Genomic DNA, 27,015 nt, shown 5'->3' on the forward strand with positions numbered 1-27,015 from the left:
TGTTCTTGGGAATGTATGGTTATTTATACTTCCTTGTTTCTGGATTTGTCACTAGATGTGCCCTGCCGTGGGAATTCTGTTAGCTGGTGCTTTGAACTGTAATAACTCTTCTTGCACGGTTCCTGTCTCCATTCAAAAGTATCATTAAAACACAAGCACTACCTTTACTCTGAAATAACACTCCCTACCAAAACAGAGCCCTGAAGCATAAAGTGGGGTGAGAAAAGAGTCTGGAGAAGTAATGTGATGTTTCATATGCTTTCAGCTCAAGGGTAAAATACTTGGTTCTCACCTTACTGCACAGGTAGTTATACACCAATCATGTTACTGCAAAACATTTAGTACATGAAACCGTAAAATGCAGGACTCTATTCCTTTTTATTTGTGTAATTTATTCAGTAAGTTGCTATTGCAAGCTCCTACTGTAGTAGCTGAAATTACTTCATTAAGAGTTCACTAAATCCAGCCACAGGTGGTAAGGGAGACTTCGATTCTTGTTTATGTTTCTTGTCGGGATGTACAAGTCTCTGATGAGGCAGCAGGGCAAAAAAGTTAAAACAGTCCCCCATCTTCTCGGGGTTCATCAGCATATCATAGCTGTGAAGTAACTGCTTCCGAGTCGCTGTGTCACGTGAATTCTGCAACAGCACCTGAAAAAAGAAAGTCAGTTAAAGCCCTTCCTGCTTTCCTATAAATGCCCTCATACTTGTGGTCCCTCGCTGCATCCCTTTCACTTAAACTAACTTAGCAGTACTGTCCAGTGGAAGTGGTGAGATCCCCGATGGAACTCATACATTGCTGTATGTAGTGAAGTCTTGCATTAAATACTCCTAAACGCAGGATGTAAGTTTACTTTGAAGGATCCAGAGTAACCCACGTCTAGGAGAAGCAACCCTTGATCTCACCTGTATATGTCATTTTGAACAACTTCCCTTTGAAATCAGGTTTTATAATAGCTCTCTTGCTGGCTAAGGTTGTTGCATGTGGATTAGGAGAGTTTATGCGCCTGTAACACAAATCGTACCTGCAGCCGGACATCAATGCCCATGTTTTTCAGAAATTCCCGCTGTTTTATGGGGCCCAGTGTGGCTGTTCTTCCCTGTGCCATCTTTCGAAGATAGCTGAAATCAACATCTGCTGTCAGGTCTGCAGTCCCCGGGGCTGTCAGCACATCGTGGAGCTTGTGATCCCGGAAACCCTGAGAAATGTAAGTAGGTTGAAAGATCACACTCGGCTGTAGCCCTTGCTCCCACAGCCGGGTCTAGCCAAAGCTAAGTTGTGCCTGTGAGGAGTAAGAACAGCAGGTTATACTTGGAAGATCTCGGTAAGTGTAGGGAGGGTTTAGATAATCCTTTCTGTCTGACAAACTCTTACGCATACTGATTAATTAAGGACTTTATTACTCAGTTTTACCATTACAGCATAAGGCAATTTTTGCTGTTATGTCCACCCAAGATACTTTTGTTACAAGAGCCTAATGCTCCAAATGACAAGGCAAAATACTCTGTAACCTTTTATTATTTCAGGGTAAAGGACTTACCCGGAAAGTGTCAGTTTTGGTTCCATCATGACCATAGTCAGCAACCAGTGCAGCCCCACCATCCTCCTCTATCCGAGTGGCAAGCCTTTGAATGATGACACCAGCCTCAGGACACACTTCCACATGATCTCTTGTTTCCTCAGGCTAGTGCAGAGTTCAAAGATCAAAACACTTGTGTTAGCAAACAAGCACGGAACAAGAGTTCTTCACACCCGATGTCTTGGAATTGTCAGTGCTTCAATGGGGCACAGAGGTGCAGGGTTGTGTTCTATGCTACCTAGAGCTTGAGCCTTTGCTAACAGTCATTTTCAATTAGTGGTTTCTGAGTGCTGGATTTCAGTCATCTCTTCTGTAACCTATAGTTGACTGAAATACAAATTGTTCTAACAAGTAATAATACCTGCATCAGGTGAAACTGCATTACTGTGGTACTGAAAGAAAGAAAACAGCTCTTTGGCTGTGTGTACCCTTCAAAAAGGCCTTTTTCTGTGTGACACTTTGCAGCTGGTTTTAGTCTCAGCTACTTCATTTCACAACTTTAAGAATCCAGTGAACTTCAGGAAAAAAAAGTAATCTTAGACCCTCTCCATTAAAGGCCAGTGTAGCACAGAAGCACCCAGCATTGTGCTGAGAGCCTGGCTCAGGCAAGGCTGCTGCCACTGATGTGACACATACAATGCAGAACCCTCCCTGCCCCTTGCTGCCTCTGTCTGTTCTCTGGATTGTTTTGCCTGTTTAAGCTCTGACGTTGCAAAGCTTGATGTGTTTGTGCATATTTTCAAGCATACAAAGTTAGATATTGGTGGAAGTTTCTCAGAATGGAAACGGTGAGGTGTATTTACGAGTCTGCAGCCTGAGAGCCTTCCTCCTGCTGTCAGAGGAACTGAGCAGCAGTGAATGAACGTGATAGAGTCAGTGAAGGTGAAAGGATGAGCTCTGGTAGGCACAGCCTCACCTGGAGAAAGATTTCCGTCGCAGGGGTACGGGATGGTGACAGGACAAATCGCAGCTGGTCAGGAACTTCTGGGTCTATATCAACCAACACCTCACGCCAGCCCTTCTCTGTTCTCTGTTTGATGAGCCCAAAGCACTTGTTTTATACTTCAGTGGCTACCACAGTAGCTTGTTTCTTTGATTGCACTAACATATCAAGCATTTTCATAAACATTTTAAGAACACAATACACTATTAACAACAATTATTTATTCCTATTTAATTCCAGTAACTGCTTTGGAAGAAGCTTGTTCTTCCAGAGAAGACTCAGCTGCAGAGTCAACAAATACAGGTTTAATTTTATTCAAAAGAATTAATGATGCTGTTAAAAAAAAATATCCTTTTCTATTGACAATACAATATTTAACTAACCAAAATATTTGATTCTACCAGTGGTTTTAATGAATTAAACTGAAGTTGAAAGACACTTCTGAATCCTAACTAGCCTCTATTTTGCCACTGTCATTACCATTCAAATGGAAGCCCTTCAGGCTTTCTTAGCAGTCACAGATAAAATAACATGGGAATTAAAAAGCTAGAGACTTCTCTCAGAGTAAAGGTTTTCTACAAAATTTCCATTCAAGAACAGTTATTAATTTTACAATTATCAACTGAATTAAGCCTTTTTTGTCCAAATTCAGTCAGGAAGAACATTTCAACATCAGAGACAACACCTGTCTAGTTTGGCACCCTAATTCTACTCTTCCTCAAAGAGAGAAGGCATTTAAGTAGATGGTCCCAATTACAACAGTCATCTTGCTGTACCTGAAACTTATGTATTGGCAGAGCATCAAAAAACTCATGTGCAAGGTAAAAGCTGTAACCTGTGGGAAGGTAAAAAGAGAATGTGTTAAATTACTAATGGTTCCATAGCAGCTTCCCGTTGAAAATGTAAATGCTTGTATGACTTCTAATGAATTAAGCTAGTTAATATGGTTGTGAAATATCTATCATTACTTCCTGCTTAGATACATCAAAGACAGCATTTCTGTAGCTGGCTTTAGCTTCCAGTCCGTGAATGTTAGATCAGTGTCTCACAAAAGGAGGCTCAGATAAAGCCAGCAAATGGTTTCCCATGAGAAGAAAAAGTCAGAATATGTGCAATTGGGTAACTATCCCAAAATGCAGGTAGTCAGAATTGTCATGAAAATGGGTTAATATCCTGCCTCAGACGCATACATGAAGAAATACATATACTAACTACTTTTCTATCCATTGTGAAGGTTAGAAGAGATGTCCTCATTATCAAAAGCTGCAAATGGAGGAAGGATGTCATCCCTGTAGCGAGATAATTCAAGTTCCTTACCTGGGGGCACATCCTGAATGTCTCTGTACCAGGAAATGGGAATTCCAGTCTTGCTAATGCCTTTCATGTAGGCAGAATTGTCCTCAGGGTTTGACTGCACCTTCCCTCCTGTCAGCCGCAGTGCTTGGATCTCGCTGAGTTTGGGACTCACTTCTACCAGATGAATAGAGACATCACATTTACTAAGTAAAGAGGCAAGCTGTTTGAAGACCTATAAAGGCAGATGAATTCTATTAGGCACAGTCACATGCTGCATATGTTAAAGGTTTAAGAATTAACTTTTAATCTCACTATTTCTATGTAAGAGAAAAGATTTATTTGGCTTGCATTTGACAAAGTAATTTCAGTGAAAGAGTCTGCACTTTGATTTTCCGGAAGAAAGTGGGAATTTCTTCATCAACTTTGATAAAAACTATGATGCTTTTAACAAATTTGGCAAAATACAGCATGCATTACACAGCTGTAAGGACAACAACATGAAACCCTAATTTAGCAACTTAGTAATAGCCTGCAGTTTAGTAAAACCTGCAGACAGTTTAGCATTAGGAGAATGGTTCTGTTATCCCAAGGACCATGAACAAAAAATGTTCAATATCCTACATTTCATTTTGCTTATTAGAGTTTTTCATTAACATACGTAATAGAATAAAAGTACCTCTGAGGTTCTAAATCCCACCAGCAATCTGTTTTAAAATCAGTAGTATTTTAAGTGACAGCCATACAAGCATGACTGAACAAAGGGTTAACTTTTCACTCTTCACTAGGGACTGTAGTGATAGGACAAGTGGTAATGGGTAAAAACTTAAACAGGGGAAGTTTAGATTGGATATAAGGAATTGGATATAAGTTATTTCCTGTAAGGGTGGTGAGGCACTGGAATGGATTGCCCAGGGAGGTTGTGAATGCTCCATCCCTGGTGATGTTCAAGGCCAGGTTGGACAGAGGCTTGGGTGACATGGTTTAGTGTGAGGTGTCCCTGCCCATAGCAGGGGGGTTGGAACTAGATGATCTTAAGGTCCTTTCCAACCCTAACTACTGTGTGATTCTGATTCTAACTCAGAAGGAATGTGCCCCTGAAATCCCCAGAGAAACTGGCACAACTCAACTTCTGTATGATTGTCCTCACGCTCTTCCTCCTATTACTTGCACTGAGGCATCCTTCCCAGTTACACACAGCAGCACCCTCCTAAATGGTTTCCAGTTTGGACAATGCTTTCCTATGCACAAATAATTTGTAATGGCATACTCCTGCCCTTCCCTTTCTGAAAGCCTGTATGTGTGTCTGTGCAATGTGTACATGCTGGCCTGTATTCTGCTTTCAACTCAGACAACTGGTCTCTGAAATATGCACGTATTTCAATTAGAATCTAAACTGCAAATCTCCCGAGTGAAATTATTTGGTTACAGGGAAAAGTTAAACCCTGACAGCAAAACATCATTCCTTCAGATTTCAGAGCAGCCATGGAATAAAACCAGGAATAAAGAATATTAGTAACAGTTTTCACCTACCCGTAACATGTCATCAGTGAGAGTGCCCCTCCCGGGGCCCAGCTCCACCAGCTGGAATGCTTTTGGCTTGCCTGTGGCTATCCATTCACTGACAAACCATATTCCTATCAACTGAGAGAGAAACAGCACAAAGAGTTACAGTAATCACTCCAAGGCTTGGTGGCAAGTGCAATAGCTAAGATACTATGGCAGTATTCTCTCACCATATTTTAAAGTTTAGAAAAATCATTATGATATGTAACTTCCCCCCATCTCTTTAAATATGAATGAGTGGCTGCTGTCAGACCAGGAGAAGCAACTCTCCATCAGTAAACTTTCTTGGCTGTAGCAAGAACTTCTATTCCAGGCTCAAATGCAGGTCACTGCCCAGCTGCCCCTGAACAACTGCTCCTCATGACCATGTATTTGACCAAAAGGAAGCACAGTGTTTAGCCAGTCTCCACTGCTGGGAGTGACACACAAACCACACCAAAGCCTGAAAATAATTCTTGAGTTTTCACATTGGGAAACTACTGTTAACTCTCTTTAATATGAAAACAAGTGCTGCCAAGCACAGATGGCATCCCTGACTGTAACACATGAAAGGCCTCACCCGATCTTACAGAAACTACCCTCGCTCCTCCAAACCCCGTTTTTCTCCTGGACAATAACTGGAAGCTCATAATTGCTACTCAAGTATTCTGACATTGGTAACACACCCAGACGCAGGCCTGGAAACCACAGCTGGCCCCGCGCAGCTCAGGAGTGAAAGCGAGTTACTCCATGCGTCAGGCGCTGCGCGTTACCTCTCCAAACACCTGAGTTAGTTCAGGTGAGGTGATGAAGTCCCCGCTCTCGCCGATGCCGCCGCGGCGTGTGTAATAGCCCTGCAGGGAGCAGATAGAGAGGGGCCGGGGGCACGGTGAGCGGCACGGCAGCCCCGGAGGCGCGGAGCCCCCGACCCATCCCCGCCCGCACCTGTCCGGGGTTGGTGAGCGCCTCCCTCATGTACTCGGCCACTGTCACGGGCCCGGTGGCCCGCAGCTTCAGGAGCAGGTGCCGCAGCAGCGCCGTGTCCCGGCCGGGCCCCTCGCTCTCGGGCTCGCCCCCAGCGCCCGAGGAGGGCCGCGCCGCCGCCGGAGCTGTGGGGAGAGCAGAGGACGGCTCAACGGGGCGCTCCCGGCTCCGGGGAGGAGAAGGGAGGAAAGGCGGCGGTTACCATAGTGAGGAGGGAGCCAGCGGCGGCCGGCGGCGAAAAGAGCGCGGCGTGCGGGCAGCAGGACCATGGCAGCGCCGGCGGCGACCAGGGCGCGCTGCAGCCGCTTGCTGCCCCTTCCCGGGTCCTGGCTGCTTGCTAGGCGCGCCGCATACCACCGCCTGGGTGAGAACGGGCCGCGGGCTAAGCGCAGCTGGGGCGAGTGAAAGACAAGATCCGGCTCAGTTTGTCTGAGACATCCATTCCCCCTCTCCGCCCCAGCTTGTTCTCGTTCCCCTCCTCCTCTGGAGAGCTGCTCCCGCGCCACACACACCCCTTACAGGACCCGTGCTCCCGTGGTGGCCCTCGGCAGGAAGTGTGCCGCAGGTGCTTCCGCCGGGCAGCAATGGCGGCTTTGTGGGACTTCGGCGTGAGGGGCCCGAAGGAGGCGGGCGACGACAGCGGCGACGAGGCGGGAGATGAAGGAGAAGAAACAGGAGAAGATGGAGAAGGGTTCACGCTGGACGAGGTGCTGCGCCTCGGCGGCACCAAGGTAAGGGAGGTGGGGTGGCGGGAGGGAGCGGGAGCACGTGGCTGGTGGGCCCCCACACACCCGGGACAGGCCTGTTTGGGGTGACAATGGGGCGGGGGTGGTGGTGGGTACGACTGTGGGGAGCGTCCCCCCATGTCACTGCCATGTGCTGCCGCCCGCAGCAAGACTACGTGATGCTGTGCGCCGTGGACGAGGCGGAGGAGATGGTGGACGGCGGCAGGAAGGACGCGATCGACGACCTAAAGGAAGGAGAGCTGGAGGCGTTTGTCAACTCACTGGGAATCAGCAAGTACGCGAAAAGCTGCCTGGTGGTGGAGGAAGATGACAGCGGCAACGGCAGCCAGGAGAAAGAGAAACCCCCAAAGAAAGAGAAGAGCAAGAAAGAAACTAATCTTCCTTCGTTAGAAGAGAAAAAAGATAAAAATGCCAAGGAAAAGGCAAGCAGCATGAAAGACAGCAAGAAGAAGCAGGCTGCTTTTTCTGGTGAGCAGGGTCAGCACCTTTCAGCAAAGAAAGAGAGGCTGGAAGATTTTGAATTTCATGCTAGGCAAGGGATACTGATCAAACCAGGGGGCAAATGGTATGATCAGGAATACACCAGTGAGTTCTCTCCAGAGCCACAAAATCAGACACTTCTCTCCAAGTATAAGGCCTTGGCTCAAAAGCTGTACGAACATGAGACGGACCTGTATAAGAATAAAACAGAGTATCAGAAGAGGGCCTCCTCAGCCTGGATGAAGACTGTTGTGTCATCAGGTACCTTGGCTGATAGGATGGCAGCGATGACCCTGCTCATTCAGGACAGTGCTGTCCACAGTATCCAGTTTGTTGAGAACTTGGTAAGCCTCATAAAGAAGAAGGGCAGCAGGCATCAGAGCCTCATGGCTTTGGATACTTTCAAGGAGCTTCTCCTTTCAGACCTCTTGCCAGACAATCGAAAATTATGGTCTTTCTCACAGCGACCTTTTAACAACATAGAGAAGCTGTCGAGTGGCAACAGGGATTCCAGGGACAGGCGGTTGATACTGTGGTACTTTGAGCATCATCTGAAACTGCAGGTAGCAGAGTTTGTGCAAGCGTTAGAAACACTCAGTCATGATTCTCTGACAGCAGTGAAATCCCGAGCACTGGCAGTTGCCCATGAGCTTCTCTGTAACAAGCCTGAGCAGGAGAAAGCTCTGCTTGTTCAACTGGTAAATAAACTGGGAGACCCTCAGAACAAAGTTGCCACCAAAGCCTCTTACCTTTTAGAGACATTACTTCACAAGCATCCAAATATGAAGGGAGTAGTGTGCAGTGAGGTGGAGAGGCTTTTGTACCGGTCAAACATTAACGTGAAAACTCAGTATTACGCCCTCTGCTTTCTAAATCAGATAGTCCTCAGTCACGAAGAAAGTGCCCTGGCCAACAAGCTCATAACTTTGTATTTCGGCTTTTTTCGGAACTGCATTAAGAAAAAAGATGTTGAATCCAAAATGCTCAGTGCTCTTCTCTGCGGAGTGAACAGAGCTTACCCGTATGCTGAGACTGGTGATGAGAAGGTGAAAGAGCAAATGGACACGTTGTTTAAAGTTCTACACCTTGTGAATTTCAGTACCAGCATCCAGGCCCTGATGTTACTGTTCCAGGTGATGGACTCTCAGCAGACTGTGTCAGATAGGTACTATGCAGCACTGTACAAGTAAGTGACAGGTTTGGCCTTTGTATAGAAATTTCATTTTATGAAGTAGTCATCATTGATGTCAAGTTGTAGAAACACTTGTTTTGCTTTTAGGGTTTTGTGAGTTCTGTGTCTCACTAGCTAAAAATTTCTGGTGGTTTGTGTGAGTTAGAAAAAAGTGCATGTGGTTGATTTAATGTAAGGATAAAATAAATGGTAATGATAGGTCCTGAGAACACACCATACACATTGCATCAATTGCAGCTGTTTCCTGGTGGCATGTTGTAATTCCAGATGTTATTTGAAACTTAGTGGTGACTTCTGAAATAATTTTTACTGATACTGTGATTTAGTCATGTGATAGCCTAAAATATTGTTTCTGTTTCCTTTTTTTTTTATATGGGGAAGGGTGAATACTACTTTAACATATTAATAGAATCATAGAATAGTTAGGGTCGGAAAGGACCTCAAGATCATCAAGTTCCAACCCCCCTGCCATGGGCAGGGACACCTCGCTCTAAACCATATTACCCAAGGCCTCATCCAACCTGGCCTTGAACACTGCCAGGGATGGAGCATTCACAACCTCCCTGGACAACCCATTCCAGTGCCTCACCACCCTCACAGGAAAGAATTTCCTCTTTATATCCAATCTAAACTTCCCTTGTTTAAGTTTTAACCCATTACCCCTTGTCCTATCACTACAGTCCCTAATGAAGAGTCTGTCCCCAGCATCCTTATAGGCCCCCTTCAGATACTGGAAGGCTGCTATGAGGTCTCCACGCAGCCTTCTCTTCTCCAGGCTGAACAGTCCCAACTTTCTCAGCCGATCTTCATATGGGAGGTGCTCCAGTCCCCTGATCATCCTTGTGGCCCTCCTCTGGACTTGTTCCAACAGTTCCATGTCCTTTTTATGTTGAGGACACCAGAACTGCGCACAATACTCCAAGTGAGGTCTCACGAGAGCAGAATAAAGGGGCAGGATCACCTCCTTCAACCTGCTGGTCACACTCCTTTTGATGCAGCCCGGGATACGGTTTGCTTTCTTTATATCATTTAATTTGTGTAGTTGGAAAGCCTTGTGTTGTAAAAATTACCTCTTCTTTTGCCCCAACTGATTATTTGGACTCTTTGTAAGGTCCTTGCAGGCTGCTGTTTAGTTGACCAGAGAGAAATTGCCCATTTTTTTATAAAGGGAAACTCGAGTTCCCCCAGAATGTGCAATGCATTTAAAAGCCTTACTGTGCTGGGCAGCCTGGAAAAAACATGGAGTAGAAAATTAACTTGCTAATATGTATGTTAGGTTTGATTTGAAGCATGGTGCTTGCTACCTATTTTCTTTCTGTTTTGTGTAACATCTAAGTAAATCAGATTTATTACTTTGAGTAGCTCAGGTTTTGAAACTAGTTTTAGTTGAACTCTGTTTCTTTATGTTTTCTTACTTTTTTTCTTTACTGATACAAGTTTTTTTAACCTTCAGATTCCCATATATATATCTAGAAGTACACAGCTGTTGACAGTTCAGGGTTGATCATGATTTTGAGTGTTGGGGAGCAAGCTGTCACTGGTCTTTTACGTGGCACTCTGAAAAATGTAGATGATTGTTGTTACTAGCAATTATTCTCCTATGTGCATTGTGACAATATTTTCTCCTGTGTGTTCTACAGGAAGCTGCTAGATCCTGCTTTAGCAACGTGGTCAAAGCCATCCATGTTTCTTAATCTTATCTATAAATCCCTGAAGGCAGATGTAGTGTTACGACGGGTGAAGGCCTTTGTGAAGAGGTTACTTCAAGTCACTTGTGGACAAATGCCACCCTTCATTTGTGGAACCCTGTACCTTCTGTCTGAGCTTCTGAAAGTAAAACCGGAGTTAAGGGTCCAGTTGCAGGATCATGTGGTATAAGATGATTTCATTATCTCATTGTTTTTTCAATAAGAGCTGTTTTTCTAAGCACCTTTCTCTAACCTGCTTAATAGTGATTTGAGAGTTTGCTGGTATGTTATGTCATGGGAGAAAGGCCTTGAACAATTATAACTACGTTAAAAATCTGCATAGATGAAGGTGATTTAAGAATGCCGGTGGGTTTATGGACTTCATTCATGGAGAGAGGACTAATTTGCTAAATGCTGTGTAAATCAGGAGGTGAGCATTCTTCACCCAAAAGCTTTGTCAAGACATGGCCTGTTTGTTTCTTCTGTCTGCTGTCTCTGAACTAGTGTTAGGCAGGACTGGTTTTTTTTTTCTCCTCTGTTAGGCAGTGAGGGACCATTACACGTGTGTGATGTAAGCTGTAAAGTTTACATCAATTTTAAGTCCTGTATCAAGGCCAGAAATTTGTATTGCTTAAACATCGGCCATCATTTGTTTGTAGTTTTGTAAGAAGCTTCTTCAGAATTACAGGTGCATGTTTCTAATAAATCAGAACAGAAGCGGAAAATAAAAGCTGTTTGCTAACATTTGCTGTTGTTTAGGAGTCAGATGATGAAGAGTGCTTTAAGGATCAAGAAGAGCCTGAAGAGGATGAGGAAAAATTTGTGGATGCAGATAAAGAAGCAGAAGGTGAAGAGAGGAGCACAACGAAAAACTCTGCTAAGACAAATGATTCAAATTCAACAGCCTCATGGGTGCATCATCTGAATTTGGGAGGTAAATTAGCTAGAAAATATAATAATTTAACTTCTAACATTCTGTAACAGTGGCACGCTGATAAAGGCTTGTAATATTAAGAGATTAAAACATTATTTTAATTTTCCAAATTGAAGTAATGTAGCCAAGGTTAAGACGTCTAACTGCTCATTCACTTGTGAATCTTGCTAGCTTTGAACCTCTGCATCCCCAACTCCAAAAGCCACGGGGTCGACCTCGAGTCTCCCATGGAGCTTTCTGCCAGAGGCTCCACATAGGACCATCCTCCCTGGCTGCGGTGTACAATACATTTTTTACATCTGCCCTATCTGAACTGATCCAAGGGCCACTGCATTAACTATCTCGCATCTAATTTGCTCAAAGGCTTGTTGTTGCTCAGGGCCCCCTTTAAAATCATTCTTCTTCCAGGTCACATGATAGAGAGGGCTTACAATCAAACTGTAATTTGGGATGTGCATTCTCCAGAACCCCACAACACCCAAGAAAGCTTGCATTTCTTTCTTATTAGTTGGTGGAGACATCGCTGTTATCTTATTGATCACATCTGTGGGGATCTGTCTATGTCCATCTTGCCATATTGTTTCCCAAAATTGAATCTTCTGTGCAGGTCCCTTGACCTTACTCCATTTTATGGCAAAACCAGCTTTCAACAGGATTGGGATTATTTTCCTCCCTTTTTCAAAGACTTCTTCCGCTGTGCAGTCTGGATCAGTCCATGGCAAATGGTAGGGCTGTGTTTCCACTCCTGGGGCAGCCAGTTCCAAGTGTACTGGGCGCCCCTCTAAGTAAAAGCAAACTGTGGCCTGCACTCTGCTGCTAAAGGAATTGAGAAAAATGCATTGGCAATATCAGTTGTGCCATACCACTTGGCTGCCTTTGACTCCAGTTCATACTGAAGTTCTAGCATGTCTGGTACGGCAGCACTCAAGGGTGGTGTGACTTCATTCAGGCCACGATAGTCTACTGTTAATAGTCTCCACTCTCCGTTAGACTTTCGCACTGGCCATATGGGGCTATTAAAGGGTGAGCGGGTCCTGCTGATCACTCCCTGACTCTCCAGTCTATGGATCAGCTGATGGATAGGAATCAGGGAGTCTCGGTTGGTGCGATATTGCCACTGGTGCACTGGTGTGGTCGCAATTGGCACTTGTTGTTCTTCGACTTTCAGCAGCCCCACAACAGAAGGATCCTCTGAGAGACCAGGCAAGGTGGACAGCTGCTCAATTTCCTCAGTCTCCAAAGCAGCAATACCAAAAGCCTTTTGGGTCTTTGAAGTACCCTCTCCTGAGGTAGTCTGCGCTGAGGATGCATGGAGCCTCTGGACCAGTCACAATGGGGTGATTTGCCATTTCCTCCCAGTCAGGCTGATTTCAGCCTCCAGTACAGTCAACTCTTGGGATCTTCCTGTCACTCTAGGAATAGAGAGGTGGTGACCACACTGGGAACACAAGCCAGATCAGTTTCATTACCATAAAGTAGAGTGAAACTAGAACCTTAGCCCAGGCCTCCAGCCGATAAACACTAACACAGCAAATACCGGCTGTAAGTAAGGTACCACATGCTGAAACTCCGAGATCAAGAGCAACAACTTTGAGAGCCAATAAATCAGCATTGTGACGAGTGACTATTAATCCAAACCAATAAATGCTTATCACAAATACAATTAGGCGGACTCTGGTCAGATCTGTCATTATCTCAACCCTTTGTGCCCCGCATTGGGCGCTACAAAGAACTGTCATGGTTTAAGCCCAGCCGGTAACTCAGAACCACGCAGCCGCTTGCTCACTTCCTTCCCTTATTCCTCCCCTGGCTCCCAGAGGGATGGGGAGGAGGATTGAAAGAATGTAACTCCCACAGGTTGAGATAAGAGCAGTCCAGTAACTAAGGTATAACACAAATCACTGCTGCTGCCACCAATAATAATAACGATAAGGGAAGAGAATACAACCGCTCATCAACTGCTCACCACCCACCAACCAATACCCAGTCTGACCGAGCAGTGATCTTGTCCTTCCGGGTAACTGCCCCCAGTTCTACATCCTGAGCATGATATGCTGTGGTATGGAATACCTCTTTGGCTAGTTTGGGTCACGTGTCCTGTCTGCTTCCTCCTGGCTTCCCCTCCTCACTGGCAGAGCATGAGACTCAGGCCAATGGTCAGAGTAAACATTACTTAGCAGCAACTAAACACATTGGTGTTATCAGTACTGTTCCCAGGGTGAAAGCCAAAACCACAGCACTGCACCAGCTACTAAGAAGGAGAAAAATGACTGCTACTGCTGAACCCAGGACAAATCTGCTTCTAGCTTCACTCTTTCTTAAGGACTTTTTGGAACAGAGCAGGTGTTTTCAACAGCTGCTCATACAGTGGGGAAGGGCAGCTGAATATCCTCACTTGCTACTGAGTGCATCTGTGACCTGTCCAGCTCAGAATGATGGGCAGCATTACTGTCATGGTGAAATGAAAATAATGCTGTCATAAAGTTGCCTGAGGAAATTTGTTTTCCTCTCCTCTGCCCCTCAGGCAGGAAGAGTGGAGCTTCCTATGATCCTATGCACCGGAGTCCCTTATACTGTGGTGCTGAAAGTACAAGCCTTTGGGAACTGAAGAAGGTAAGGCAGTCATATGTTGCAGATTAGTGTGTTTATTAGCGTGGCCTTTGGATTTGTAGAGGAGAAAATGAACCTGCTTATTCTTGGGGTAGCTACCTGGGAAACAACAGAAAGGTGAAAGCTGATAAGCTTTTCAGCTGTGAGCTTGTATATGTTACATGTGATGCTGATATTCTGGATTAGAGGTTAGCAGTTTCTAATTTGGACAGTAAGAATCTGTTTTGACTTTCAGATCTTAGCTTTGTATCACTAAAGCTTTTTATGTAAGTTGGAATGTATTTAGTTCATGCAAACAAAAGATTAGTAGTTGAAGTTCTTCAGCTGTTCAAGGGCAGAGTACATCAGCCTTGCACTACTGCATGTGTCTACAATATTTATTGAGTTACAGAGCAGTCTTATGACATAGTGGTATTGTCAGAAGTCAAGTCAACCTGAGTAATGATTGCATTTCTTTTTGGAGTAGAAATAAATAAGCTGTTAATGTTTTTCAGCTTTCTGAACATTTTCATCCATCTGTGGCCCTATTTGCAAGAACAATTCTAGAAGTAAGTGCTTCTTCTAATCTGGAGCTTGGAAGGTTGATTTATGTAAACTGTCCTTTGGCATTCGAAAAATACATTATAAAGCCTCCTTGCATGCTACAGCACTGTAATGTACACTGAAATGCAAAGCTTTTCAGGGAATTAAAGTGTACTGTATAGAGGAGACTGCTCACAGAAGTAATTGAGTTGCTAGAAATGTGAGTGTTACATGATCCTTTTTTAGAGTTTTGGTCTATCTCTTTATTTAACATGAGTTTTTATGTGGGGAACCCTACTGTTAGAACAAATTCTTTTTTGATACTGTTATGGTATTGTGTCAAAAATACTCAAACTTACATAATTAATGTATTTGGAATATTTTCAGTTGAATATATGGTATACAAGCAGTGCTGAAGATGAACTGCTGTTAGCACACTACACTGCAAGTCACTTCATCACCGAAACAAAGTGAGGGAGGTGATTTTTAGTTAAGAAAATACTGGAATTCCAAAAAAAGGAGCCTGTACAGGAGTGTATTAACTTTTCAGGTGTATGTGGTGAAGTATCCCCAGGTCCTTGTCTTTGATTTAGAATGTATTTTAATGTTGTTCTTTGTCTGAGTCTTCTGTGTTTAGTTGCTGTCTTTCTAAAATGAAGACCTCGATATTTGGCTTTTTTCTTCTTTCAGGGAAATCACATTCAGTACTCGGGTGACCCTTTGCAGGATTTCACATTAATGAGATTCTTGGATCGCTTTGTGTACAGAAAACCCAAACTCCATAAAGGCAAAGGTACGAACTTCTCTGTACATATTAGTGTATGATCTTGTCCATTGATGGTGACCAAACTCTTTTGCTCCCAGATTGCCAAGTAGCCCTTGGTGTTTGTTCAGTATTTGGGTGCATGTCATGCAACAGGAGTGGGATCAGTATTCAGGAGATGTCTGCAACTCACAACTAGCTGACAGTCACATACTGCTACCTCTCACATCCACAGTGCAGAAATTGCTGCTTTCCAGCTGTGCAGCCACCAGCATGTACTGGTGCATGGGTTTCTTCATCCCCAGGTGCAGGACTTTGCAGTTCCCTCTGTTGGGCTGCATGAGGTTCCTGTCAACCCATTTCTCCAGCCTCCTGTGGTCCTTATGGTTGGCAGCAAAACCCTCTGCTCTATCAGTCACTCCTCACAGTTTTGTATCAGTAGTAATTTGTTTCTGATTTATGTTTTTTCTACAGAAAACACCAGCAGTGTGGTAATGCAGCCAAAGAAGAAGCAGTTTATGAAGGATATGCAGAATCTTGCAGGTAAGATTCTTTTCAGTTAAGATTAGGATGGCTAAAAGATTTTGTTTAGTTACTGTAGACATGTGTCATCTGCACCATCTGTGCTATTTCTGTTAGCAATAAAAGAAAGTCCTGCCTATCAGGAGTGCAGTGGTGGTGCCTGATGTTCAGGATCAGGTCTAATCTTCTCGTTGAGGGTGTGTGAAATCTCCACAGCTTCAACTTTGTATCCTTTGAATCATTTTAAGAACAAATGACATAAAGTCAGTTACTTCAGCTGTTAGCCTCTTGAGTAGTATAGAACATAGTTTCATATTTGTTTGTATCTGGCAATATGACCACTTAGGGGAGTGGGGGAAAGAGCTAAAAAAGCCTTGCAATTTATTTGAGGTAATATTTCTGGTTAGAAGATGTCCTGGGTTCTTCTGTTGTGGTTTAAGAAGAGCAAATTGTTAGGGTACTAATCTTAGGGAGACATGAGTTTATAAATGCTAAATATTCTCCTCACAAACATGTCATTCTTTGTCTTGCATCCTAGTTTTATGAATCATATTTGTTGGAGTTCATAAAAATATCTGAAATTACATAAGAAGGATGGAAGGGATAAACCTTTGCTAGAGACAAGCCTGGGGGCAGCATGCTAATGTTTGAGGGACAATGTGCCAGTCAGGTCCTTCGCGCTGCTGTTTCAGTGAAGGCAGCAAAGACATCAGGGGTTATTGATGTGTTAGAAACCATGGAAACACCTGCGAATGGTCACATAGGAATTAGGGTTTCTCCCCCCCAGAAAGGTGGCAGGATCAGTAGCCCAACTGAAAAGTATCTGCATTAATGCACACAACATGGGCAGCAGTAGCCAGTAGCCATCATGCAACAGGAAAGCTATGACATAGCTGCCATCACAGAAACATGGAGTGCTGCAATGGGTGGCTGCGAAGCTTTCAGAAAAGATAGGCAAAGAAGAAGAGGTGGTGGGGTGGCCCTGAAGACAGGGTGAGGCTCAGTCTCTTCTTCAGCATGTTCAGCTGGTGTATGATCGTGCCTTGCAGCTGCTGATGTGCATTTCTACTGCCAGGAGTGCTGGGCAGAAGTGGTTCCAGTGTTTTAGTGCATGACAGCAGGTTTATCTGGTTTCCTACTACTTTTTTTTCCCCTTTTATTTATATTTTTTAATGCATTCCTGCTCTAGGTGGTTGCAAACCTCCCCGTGTAACTCACTGTCTGTTTGAAGAGGTTTTGAGATGAGCTCCACTTTTTTAATGGATGACACTGGGTATCTACATACTCTGTCTGTGCATGGTGTTTAACCTTGTAAAAGAATAATAGTCATTTCAACCTGAGGTAAAATCAGTTCTATTTTTCTTTTTGCAGTCAACAGTAGGGAATTCCGTGCCAAAGACGAAAGCAAAATCCCAGTGGATGAAGTGTTTTTTCACAGGTAATGAAATACTTGTGAACATTCATTTGAAGTGTTGCTTTTTTAATGCAGTGCCATCAAAACCTATTGCATTTTGCTAAATATTCTGTGGTATTCCAAGTGTTTTCAAAATTTGATTAATTTGAGTGACTTCTGATGATAGTACTTTCCTTAGAATGTAATTTCAACATCTGTCAAAAGTGCTTAGAAAAGAGTTATCACTTATGAATGTAAGCAACCAGTGCTTGTAGTCCAAAATTAAGTAAGTTGACATTGTAATAAGGGAGCCTTAAACAATGGGTAGTGATGAATGGCTTGTGGGTTGTAATTCTTATGCATTAGACGTATATTAAAAAAAAAAGTAACGGAATATGTCTTGTTTATTTTTTAGCATCAAAGCTTATTAGAACGGAACAATGCAAAAAAAGAGGAGCTAGTTTTTTCTGTCTTTTTTATTATAGTCATAGTTCATGATATAAAAATGTAACTGTAACATTAAAATTGAAGTGATACACGTACGGCAAACATTTATTCTTCTTAGCTCAAAATACTGGTTAGTGTCTCCTTAGGAAATCAGTGTTTGAATTAACTTCATTTACTTTGTTGAATTCACTTTGTTTGGTTTTGTTTTGTTTTATTAATATAGTCATTGCTTTTGTGAAGTATTGGGTTAATGGAACTTACTATTTTAAATCAATTGATACAATATTGAGGAATGTCATATAAAAAAGAAATTTAAAAATGGTATTAATTTTGAGATTAAAGAAAAGCACCTTAAAAGCATGCCCCCTATGGAAAGTTAACAGTTGTTAACTGTGATCACACATTTAAAATCTTCCATACAAAGTGCTGTACTCCTTTGCTCTTGTATCTGCCCAAAATTGCCTTCTGTGGTTGGTGTTTCTTTAATATGAAATGAAGGAGAGAAAGTGGTTTAAAATGGCTGACAGAAGGTAGAAGTAAGCATGCAGAAGAAGAGGGCTACAAGGGAAAATTTAATAGAACTTAATGGGTGAATTTCCCCCCCCCCCCCCCCAGTTAGATTCATGTTGAACTTGATCCTTTCTTATCAGTATAAGGCAGATGTTCACATCTTTCTTATACCCTTTTATAAATTCACTATGTTCAGAATAATTTCTGGCACCTTTGGCTGCGAAACTTCTTTGTTTAAAATCTTACAGTAATGGTTTATATGGTTCTTTGAAACACAAAATATATACATCTCCGATTTGAGATGCGTTTGAAACCATTACTTAACTGGCAACACACACATGGAACAACTTGCAGATTGTTTTGGGTTTTTTTTTTTTAAACAAACTAATCATAAAGATCATTACCTGTAGTCCTATGTCTAAGAGCAATGTACTATTTCAGATTTTATTCTAAGTTTGATAAGAGGAGAGAGAAACAGAGGCGTCAGGATGATGAAGAAAGTGTGGAAGATGTAGATGACGATGAATTTGAAAGAGCCTTGGGTAAGGTTGTTTTTTTTTTCCTTGTAGTAACTATGCCAGTAGTTCCTGCTTTTGCAGATCATTAATTTATCCTTTCCATAGTTTATATTGTATAAAAGGGCCAGATACAGGAATATGGAACTGGGAAAAAATGGCTTTCCAATTCCTATTCCATTTCTCTACTACAGCCAGCATTTTATCCTGTCCATCACACAAGCCAACTGGATGGCCATCTTGTAACAGAGGTCTTGCTCTCACTATTCCAGTAGCTGTTTATTCAAATGGGTAGAAATTGTCTGATTTTGAACATAAGCTTGTGGGTGGCAGTTCATACCTTTTTGTTCTTTCCCATATGTAGTCTGAGAGTTAAATAACTTTTTCTACCAGCATGTAACATTTGCTTCTGTTCTTTCTTTCCTGCTTGGCCTTTTTCAATCTTCCTTAGTCTTCCTTACATCTTTCATGAGGTTATTTGTTCAGTTAGGTCTGTGGCAAACTTCTGCAGTAGTCTTAGCTCTTCCTGTATTATGTACTTTGCTTGCATTCGAATTAGTGTATGATTGGTTCCAGAATACAAATTTGTTAGTGTACCATAAAATGTCTATTATTTTATGATTTCATATTTTTAGAATAGTACATATATTTAAAAAAAGAAACACAACAAAACCCCACCCGAACTAACCCCACAAAACCCAGCTAGCTCTCCATAAATGATTTGTGCAGTATTTTTAGAGAATTCTGAACTCCCATAGCAGGATTCTTCCTTAGTGACTCAAGTAGCATGGGCAAGAATCTGTTAACAATTGTGTTTGTCGTTTTATTGTTAGTACCTCTAAGTTGACTGAGGATTTGATTCATATATTCAGCAGCTTAAATTAAGTACCCTCTAATGATAGTGTTTGCCCTTTGAAACAAGTTGTAATTTTTCAGATTTTGTTTCTATCTGCTATTTTGTATAGCAATTTGTTCTTAAATTAATCTGATGATAGGAGCTCTCATCCTTTAGCCTGCTTGCTTTTCTGTGAAAAATTATAGTGAATACGTCTTACCTGAAAATTAACATGCAGATCAGTTGGCATGACACTTGCTTGGGATTTCTTAATTGAGACTTTGTTCTATCTGGCATCCCTTGCGATATCCCACCTGCCAGTTAAGTTTGAATCACTGTGCAGTTGTGTGTCCAGTGTTTCAAACTGTTTGTGCCTGCTTCCACAACATCTAGTTCTGGCCAGAAATGACATCCTGGATAAAGAAAACTTTCATTATTTTTCACAGAAAAAGATTTTTCTCAGAAAAAAAGTCCAGTTAGCTTTAGGTAACTGTTCTGTAGAGTATTTTTCTATAGGAGTATGAACCCTCTGTTATCAGGGCCCTTTGTTACTGATGCAGATTATATAAACTGCTCAGAAAAATGATACCTAGAAGTAATCTATTTTACAATTACTTCATATTTCTTTGTTTGACTTTGTAGTAATAAACGATTTTTCCCCCCCAGATGCATTTGAAGCTGCTGATAATGCCATTGATGTTGGCCAGGATGACCTTGATTTTGCTGGGTAAGACTTGAAATTGATTCTTCCATCTCTTCTTTTCATAGCTATGTAGAGTTTTACTTTGCAAAATTGCACAGACCTTTTTCAGACCCACTCGGAGTTATCACCTTGCAAAAAGGACAATAGCAGCTGAATGCTGGGTAATGCTGCTTTTCTGTATGTCCCATAATGGAGCATTGTGATCCTGTGGTTCTTACAGTTTGCTGGATTGGCACATGAGCCCTGTAGTATTTCATAGAATCACAGAATAGTTAAGGTTGGAAAGGACCTTAAGATCATCAAGTTCCAACCCCCCCTGACATGGGCAAGGACAGCTCACTCTAAACCATATTACCCAAGGCCTCGTCCAGCCTGGCCTTGAACGCTGCCAGGGATGAAGCATTTTGTTTAGACAATGCAGTGACTCAGTAAGCAAGGTAAAAATCTTGGTTTTTCGTGGTCTCAGGTTTCTGTTTGAGAATTACCAAGTACAAGAGTAGGTAGAATGGGGCATAACGGTACTGCTGCAATAAGGACTGGTTGAACTGGACCTACTGCAGTAAGTAAACTTTGTGAAATCCAGAATCACAGAGCTAAGTTCTCAGGAAGTCAGCAGCTTCATGAGTCATAGACTAATTTAGGTTAGAAAGACCTTTAAAATTTAAAAAGACCTTTAAAGATTAAGTAGCCTCTTTTAATCAGCACAGAAACTTTCTTTCCTTGGGGTGAAAAGAGAATTAAAGCTTAAACTGTTTTTGAAACCTGAACATTTTTGTGAACTAGACTGGTGTGAGTAAAAAATAGTAGAAAGGAGACAAAAGCCAAGTAACCATCTGGTACAATGAAGATCCATATTTCCTTACTTAAAGGACAAAAAAGTATTGTTTCTTCATTTAGTAGAGTTGCTAGGGATAGCAGCAATGTGTTTCTTGCAGAAAAGGCCATCTGTAAAGGAGCAAAGGCACATAGCAGATAAAATACTGAAGCTGACATTTCTGCTAGTTTCATAATAGGATTCTCTTTAGAACTTCTTAAAATGGTTGACTTTTATAATACACTTCCACATGTTGATGTTGAAAACACCCCCAAGTGCATAACGCATGTATCTTTGTTCTCGGCCTACATGTGTAGTGGTTTGCAGGGATCTTGAACTTTTCTAACATAGTGTTTGCCAGTAGATGTCATCTGGGTGTAAACAGTATTTTGCCAGGTAAAGTGCTAAGCTTGTTTCGTATTTTTTTTAGTAATATAAAGAAGAAAACCAAAGGCAGTAGGAAAGGCCAAAGAAGCGAAGGATCCAGTGCTGATGGGGAGGATTCTGATGATGAAGATGAATTCAGTGATCTGGATGATGAGGAAGTCTCCTTAGGAAGTATGGAGGAAGACTTTGAAGAGGATATGGATGAAGAGGGAGGTGTATTTATGGATGTGTCTGATGATGATAACAGCCTAGGTAAAATACCATTTCTTACAAAAAAAGAACTTTAAAACTAGGTTATCTAGTATGTAATTACATATATAAATTCAGATTCAGTTACCTAAGTGGGAAGTTTGGCTTTTAAGCGGAGAAGTGACAAGTTCTTCTCTGGACAATGAAGTCTTGGGAGAGACACTGCTTGGAACAGTCTCCCAAGTGCGAGTGGGAATTTGGCATCTGGGGATAAAAATTTGCAAGGAAGACTTGTTTCTTTCATTCTGAAAACATTGACAGTAACAAAAGTAGCTTTATACACAAATAACTGGCTACAGTAGGCAGAAATATTAAAAGATATCCAAGAGAAAAATAAAAAGGAAGTGTTGCTACTTGGTGATTTTATTTGGTTTTTATTTCTTTAGACCTAGTTCGGGTTTTGGTGTGTTTTTTTTTTTTTAATGAGGTAACTGTTATTTTAATTGCTGTCTCATAAGTAACAGCTGCTCTTCTAATACAGCTGTGCACCCAAATTTTTATTACCATTGTAATAATAACTGGTTGTTGCACCTCCATGATTTTATTATCTTTTCAACTGAGAAGCCCAGCTTACACTGTGCACGCTTTACGTGGCTGGAAAAGCACAGATCAGAGGTATTTCAGCTAACAACTGAAGGTCACGGGGAGATGATTGAGGGTAGAGGAGGTAAATTATTCATAGAGCTGTTAACATAGTAGTCGTTCATATTATTATTTCACCAACTTAACAAGCAGACATTCAAGGCATATGTAACACCTGCTTTTAGCCTTCGTATTTTATGTTTCTTAGATTTGTATTTCATTCCTTTTTGGTGCTGTGGAAAAAAGCATAAAGAATGTCACACCACTGACCCATTTTTAATTGTCTGGGTTGAAGAAATCCCAGATTTGGTTGTTTGTGCTGTGTTTTAAACTTTTTTTAAAGTAATGTCTTGGACCATTATAAACCAAAATAATGCCTAAAATGAAATTTTAGTATCTGCTGTGCTTTAAATATATGTACATGGTGTGAGAATGAAGGGTTGATGTATCTTCTTCTTTTCTGTCAGACCCGAACAGTAACAAACGATTGAAGTCTGTCAATAAAAAGGGCAAGAGAAAGAAAGATACAAATTTTGTGGGATCACTTGAAGGTAAGGGAACACTGCCATGATTTCCATGTGAGAAAGCTTAATACAGATACAGTCTGAAGAACTTTGGGTTTTGGTACAGCAGATTATCTATACCTTTGGATGAATAAACCATTATTCATCCAAACCAAAGGAGATTGTCCTTCAACCACCATTGCCTAATTCAGAGTAACAATCTGCTGTTGGGACTCAAAGCAGGAACTGGGACCCAAAAGAAGGAACTTTCAAAGGAAGGATGGAGTTGTACTCGTGGTTTGTGCATCTGTTCCTAATGTCTGATACACAGATTTGTGCTATTAGTTCTTGGTTGGAAAGTGCTCATTCCATTTTTTTAATTTTGGGGGGGGCGGGGGGGGGAGGTGAAGAATAAACATTTCTAACAGCTATTCTAGATGGTCTCAATAAAATGCTAAAAACTTCACCAAAACCCAACCTCATCATAACACTTTGGTTTAGTGTCTTTCTGAAGTTGAAATTCTGTCTTATAAGAATAATGTTTTTTGTTTGAAGGAGCCAACCGAGGAAAGAAGAGAAAACTCCAAGATGCCAAGATACTGGCATCTGCAGAGGAGGTGAGTTTGATCAGTACTTAGCAAAAAGTGATCAAGCATTTTACCTGGTTCTTTGTAATAAAATACTAAATTTTCTCTCTTTAAAGTTTGGCTCTCTGCTGGATGAAAATGTTGGGTCTAAGTTTGATAATATTGGAATGAACGCCATGGCCAACAGAGATAATGCAAGTAAGTACATGGTACAAACAGCAGAAAGGTATAATGCTGTTTCACTTCTCTCTCTTCGGGTTCTGTAGTTAACGAGATGTACCTTCTCTAACTGAAATTCACATGTGGTCCGAAGTCACACATAGGGACAGTGGGTCACTGTCAATAAGACATGACTTAGTCAGTTACTAGCCCAGTGCTAATGTTAACTGTGTCTACTGGAGAGAACAAGGCTTCAGAAAAGACAAAGAGGCTATCATGTGGCCCTTTCACACTGTAAACAAGGATGGGCAGCATGCTGTCTGTCAAGCATTTGTGTGAATTTTGCTCTGATAAAGTGTTCTGGATTCTTGTAAAAGGAAGGCATATGACATGCCCATTTATATACCTACTGGGGTATTTCCTTGCAGTATCAGTGAAGCAAAAGTAGTTCCCCAGAAATAATTCCAATGAATTAAATGTGCATATACTGAGTGAATAATCAGTCCTGTCTAGAGCTTTTACAAGTCTTGCTGGTGTCACCTGAAAAATGTGAACAGCAGAGCTCAAACACTGTGTACTCCTAACACAAGCATATCTAGAATTAGTAAAATACAAAGCAATGGCAAGAGTGGTCTTAAACTTTGAGGTGCTGAGAAGGTGGGGTATGTTCTGTGAAATGAAAACCCCAAAACTTTCTCTGGTGTCAAAACCAAAAAGGCAGCTTGCACTTTATTAACATTTATAAATACAGCAGCCGCGTTTTAACTGTTACATGTTTTATCTGTATTTTATGTCATTATCAGAGATAGCTGTTCACTCCTCATCACCTTTCCTCTTACAGATATTAAACAGATCCAGTGGGAAATAGAGCGGGACAAGTGGCTTCATGACCGGGATGTGAAAAGCATCATAAAAAGAAAGAAACAGTTCAGGCACAAAGGGCTGAAAAACAAGTACAAAGGCAAGAAATCAAAAAGATGAACTGGACATTTTAATGTGGACATTTTTTACAATAATTATTCTAAAATAATTTTTCAGTCAATCAGACGCCTTTCTTACTTTAATTCTTGCTGCTTAACCATGCCATTTGGTCATTCTCCCTTATGCCGTGAATTCCAGACCACTCATTGGATTTGTAATACACTGAAAAACAGGAAAATCCGTGTAAGCTCCAAGTGAGGCATGTCCAAAGGTGAGCCACTTTGTGGCTGTTTTTGTTGGACGTACAGTCTGTCAGTTCCAAGGAGTCTATCCAACACTGACACTCCAACCATACCTCTGCATAACAATAAACACTTCTGCAGTGTCTCCTGGGATAAGTTTTAAGCAATAATAGAATTGGGTTTGTATGAAAGATACAGCAGAAGCTTCAGCCTCCTTCTGAAGCCAACAGCTGCAAACCTACCTTCCAGAATTGATGGGAACTTCTTCTGCATTGTGTATCTGAAATCTGGCAAAAAAGATAAGTCACAGTTACTTTATCAGCCATGTTTAGGGCAAATAATTAAATGCACTATTTTTATAACTAGATTAGTTTTACGTAAGTTTGAGTTCCTTGGTTACAGCCATCATTAAACAATGTGATCTGAATTTACTTTTTTTACATTGTATTACAGACTGTATTCAGTTTATTTATATGTGCAGCCCTATCATCGCACTGTTTTCTAAGCTTCCTCACAATTGTGATAACCAGATACAAGCTACAGATTCACAGGAAGCTGAATGCCTCTAGCAGACTGATGTGCAAATGAAAACTGGGAAGACTGCTCTGCTTCCTTACGCAGCTTTAGGTGTTCGCTGAATCCTCATGAGGGGTGCTCTGGCAACCCAACAGAAAATCATGTAATGACAGCTAGCTTTGTGCTAGTTTAATGAGTTACAGCAGCTCACAGAACGATCTTTCCAATGCTAGTACAAACACAAAGAAAGCATACTGAGTTGTTAAAAGAGCTCGCTGCACCTTCCAGAACTACATCAACTACAGCTTATCTTCTGCAAAGTCATAGAAGAACTAGGACCTAGAACTGAAAAGGAGAAATGAGAAACCATGAATGCACAGCACCAAGCTAGCAAGACAGGCCCGTACACATGTCATGCAGATTTTGATTATATATATTTTTATAAAAATGCAAAGAAGGACAGCTGAAGTGTCTGTTTCATGGCTTTCTGGTAAGAAATGCCAACTGACATAGTGTAGGTGAAGTTAGGCTTGAGCTACTGCTTGTGCCTTCCAAGCCACCGCAGCAGCTGCACTTTTGGGTGGCACTGGCCGTGCTGGTAGCAGGACTACCTTCTCCCACAGCTCTGGCAAACCAGCACTGCAACTTGCAGAGCCCTGAATACAAAGTAAGACCACTGCTGTGTAAAGCACATCTTGCAGTACTGAGTTGGTGCTTGGCTTATTTTTGTGTTGCTGAGGCAGAGTCCTAAGTCTGAGAGACTTGAGGGACTGAAGCTGAATCAGAGGGAAGATGATGCTGGGTACCTCGTGCCAGCCGGGTCTGTTGTCTACCTGGGAAATGTCAAATCACAGTGCCTGTGAGACCTATATCCGAGAAAGGGCACCCCTTCAGGGCTGAGCATCAGGCGCCTGTAGGAGGATTGATAACTGTCTCATTGCAGACAGCCTCTCATTTTTAAATGCCTGTTTGAACTGATGCTGTTACTATCCAAACACACAAACCCAGCTTTGTCCCTGGGGGCCGTGTGCTCCCTTTCAAGAGTGTCTCCATGGTTTTGTCTTTGCAAAACTAAAACAGCAGCTTGTCTTTAACAGCTGTACCCGAGGTTTCGTGCAACAAGCAACGCTCTGTGTGTACCTACACTGACACAAGCCGAGCCAGGTCAGTAGACCCCAATTTACAAACCCCCGCGCAAGCAGCGTGAGGTGCTCCGAAGGCGCCTCAGGCGGGGAGAAGCTCGCCCTGCCCCGGCTGCCACCCCGTCCCCCGGCCGTCCCGCCGCACCTTGGCTGCGGTCCATGGCGCGGTAGAGCAGGAGAGCGCCGAGCAGCCCCGCCGCCTCCAGCACCAGCAGCCCTTTCACGACACGCCGAGCCATCGCTGCCGCAGGGCCACAGCGTCCTTCCGTTACCGACGGTACCGGCCGCACATGCGCCGTTTCCGCGCAGCGGGCTGCGCATGCGCATGCGTCACCCTGTGTCTGTCTGATAGTGTCCTGGTCGGTGTGGTGGGCACGTTTGTGGCTGAGGTCCTGCTGAGGTGATGCCCTGGGGCTGCGGCTGTAGGAGGTGGCAGGAGCTGCCTCAGTCCCGTCGCTGCCCGGGCAGGCCCAGCCGGGGCGGTTGCCTGGCACAGTGGTGGTGGTGGTGTGTGCTGGTGGCAGTCCGTGACCCTCGCTGGTCACCTCTGGCTGCGGGCAGCTGTTCCGATGTGGCACTGCCTGTTTCTGCTGCCCAGGGACACCCACTGTCCTGCCCTCTCTTTCAGCTGGGAGCTGTTGGCATGTGTGCTGCCACAGTGAAGAGGCCGGGGCAGGTCTTCTTGTACCATGCTGAGGGTTATGAGCAG

The 27,015-nt window shown here is 42.7% G+C and overlaps 3 protein-coding genes across 3 annotated transcripts; 1 reads left to right on the forward strand and 2 right to left on the reverse strand.

Annotated features, from left to right (window-relative positions):
- Positions 1-381: 381 nt before the first annotated feature.
- Positions 382-6,769, reverse strand: NDUFAF7 (NADH:ubiquinone oxidoreductase complex assembly factor 7; the record flags this gene model as incomplete). The annotated part of the gene is made up of 10 exons (XM_061366008.1): positions 382-650; positions 1,025-1,198; positions 1,541-1,684; positions 2,496-2,609; positions 3,299-3,357; positions 3,840-4,050; positions 5,349-5,459; positions 6,134-6,214; positions 6,306-6,469; positions 6,547-6,769. Coding segments are annotated over 10 exons (1,494 nt in total), but the record flags the coding sequence as incomplete, so codon positions are not given.
- A 121-nt stretch (positions 6,770-6,890) lies between these two features.
- Positions 6,891-25,075, forward strand: CEBPZ (CCAAT enhancer binding protein zeta). Its single transcript, XM_061365832.1, has 16 exons — positions 6,891-7,075; positions 7,237-8,756; positions 10,403-10,634; positions 11,210-11,384; positions 13,909-13,997; positions 14,489-14,542; positions 15,207-15,309; positions 15,754-15,822; positions 17,173-17,239; positions 18,593-18,693; positions 20,168-20,228; positions 21,449-21,657; positions 22,704-22,787; positions 23,295-23,356; positions 23,443-23,524; positions 24,327-25,075. Exons 1-16 carry the CDS (start codon positions 6,929-6,931, stop codon positions 24,464-24,466), a joined length of 3,195 nt encoding a protein of 1,064 aa, XP_061221816.1. The 5' UTR covers positions 6,891-6,928; the 3' UTR covers positions 24,467-25,075.
- On the reverse strand, positions 24,464-26,633 carry CEBPZOS (CEBPZ opposite strand). Its single transcript, XM_061366009.1, has 3 exons — positions 26,309-26,633; positions 24,891-24,935; positions 24,464-24,628 (listed from the first exon to the last, which is right to left on the reverse strand). The coding sequence occupies exons 1-3, from the start codon at positions 26,631-26,633 to the stop codon at positions 24,546-24,548; spliced, it is 453 nt and encodes a 150-aa protein (XP_061221993.1). The 3' UTR covers positions 24,464-24,545.
- Positions 26,634-27,015: the final 382 nt, after the last annotated feature.

Source organism: Neopsephotus bourkii, unplaced genomic scaffold (assembly GCF_033783945.1).
Source record: "Neopsephotus bourkii isolate Nb327-2 ecotype Australia unplaced genomic scaffold, CSIRO-AGI_Nbou_v1 NB_1292, whole genome shotgun sequence".
Classification (NCBI taxonomy): Eukaryota; Metazoa; Chordata; class Aves; order Psittaciformes; family Psittacidae; genus Neopsephotus; species Neopsephotus bourkii.

Excerpts from the sequence above, each read along its gene's own strand:
- CEBPZ (XM_061365832.1), top strand. The coding sequence starts at position 6,929 with ATGGCGGCTTTGTGGGACTTCGGCGTGAGGGGCCCGAAGGAGGCGGGC. Across the intron at positions 22,788-23,294 it reads TTTTGTGGGATCACTTGAAG|GAGCCAACCGAGGAAAGAAG; the intron begins GTAAGGGAACAC and ends TTTTGTTTGAAG. Across the intron at positions 23,525-24,326 it reads GGCCAACAGAGATAATGCAA|ATATTAAACAGATCCAGTGG; the intron begins GTAAGTACATGG and ends TTCCTCTTACAG.
- CEBPZOS (XM_061366009.1), bottom strand. The coding sequence starts at position 26,633 with ATGCGCATGCGCAGCCCGCTGCGCGGAAACGGCGCATGTGCGGCCGGT. Across the intron at positions 24,936-26,308 it reads CTGGCTCGGCTTGTGTCAGT|ATTTCAGATACACAATGCAG; the intron begins GTAGGTACACAC and ends CTTTTTTGCCAG. Across the intron at positions 24,629-24,890 it reads GTTCCCATCAATTCTGGAAG|TGTATTACAAATCCAATGAG; the intron begins GTAGGTTTGCAG and ends CCTGTTTTTCAG.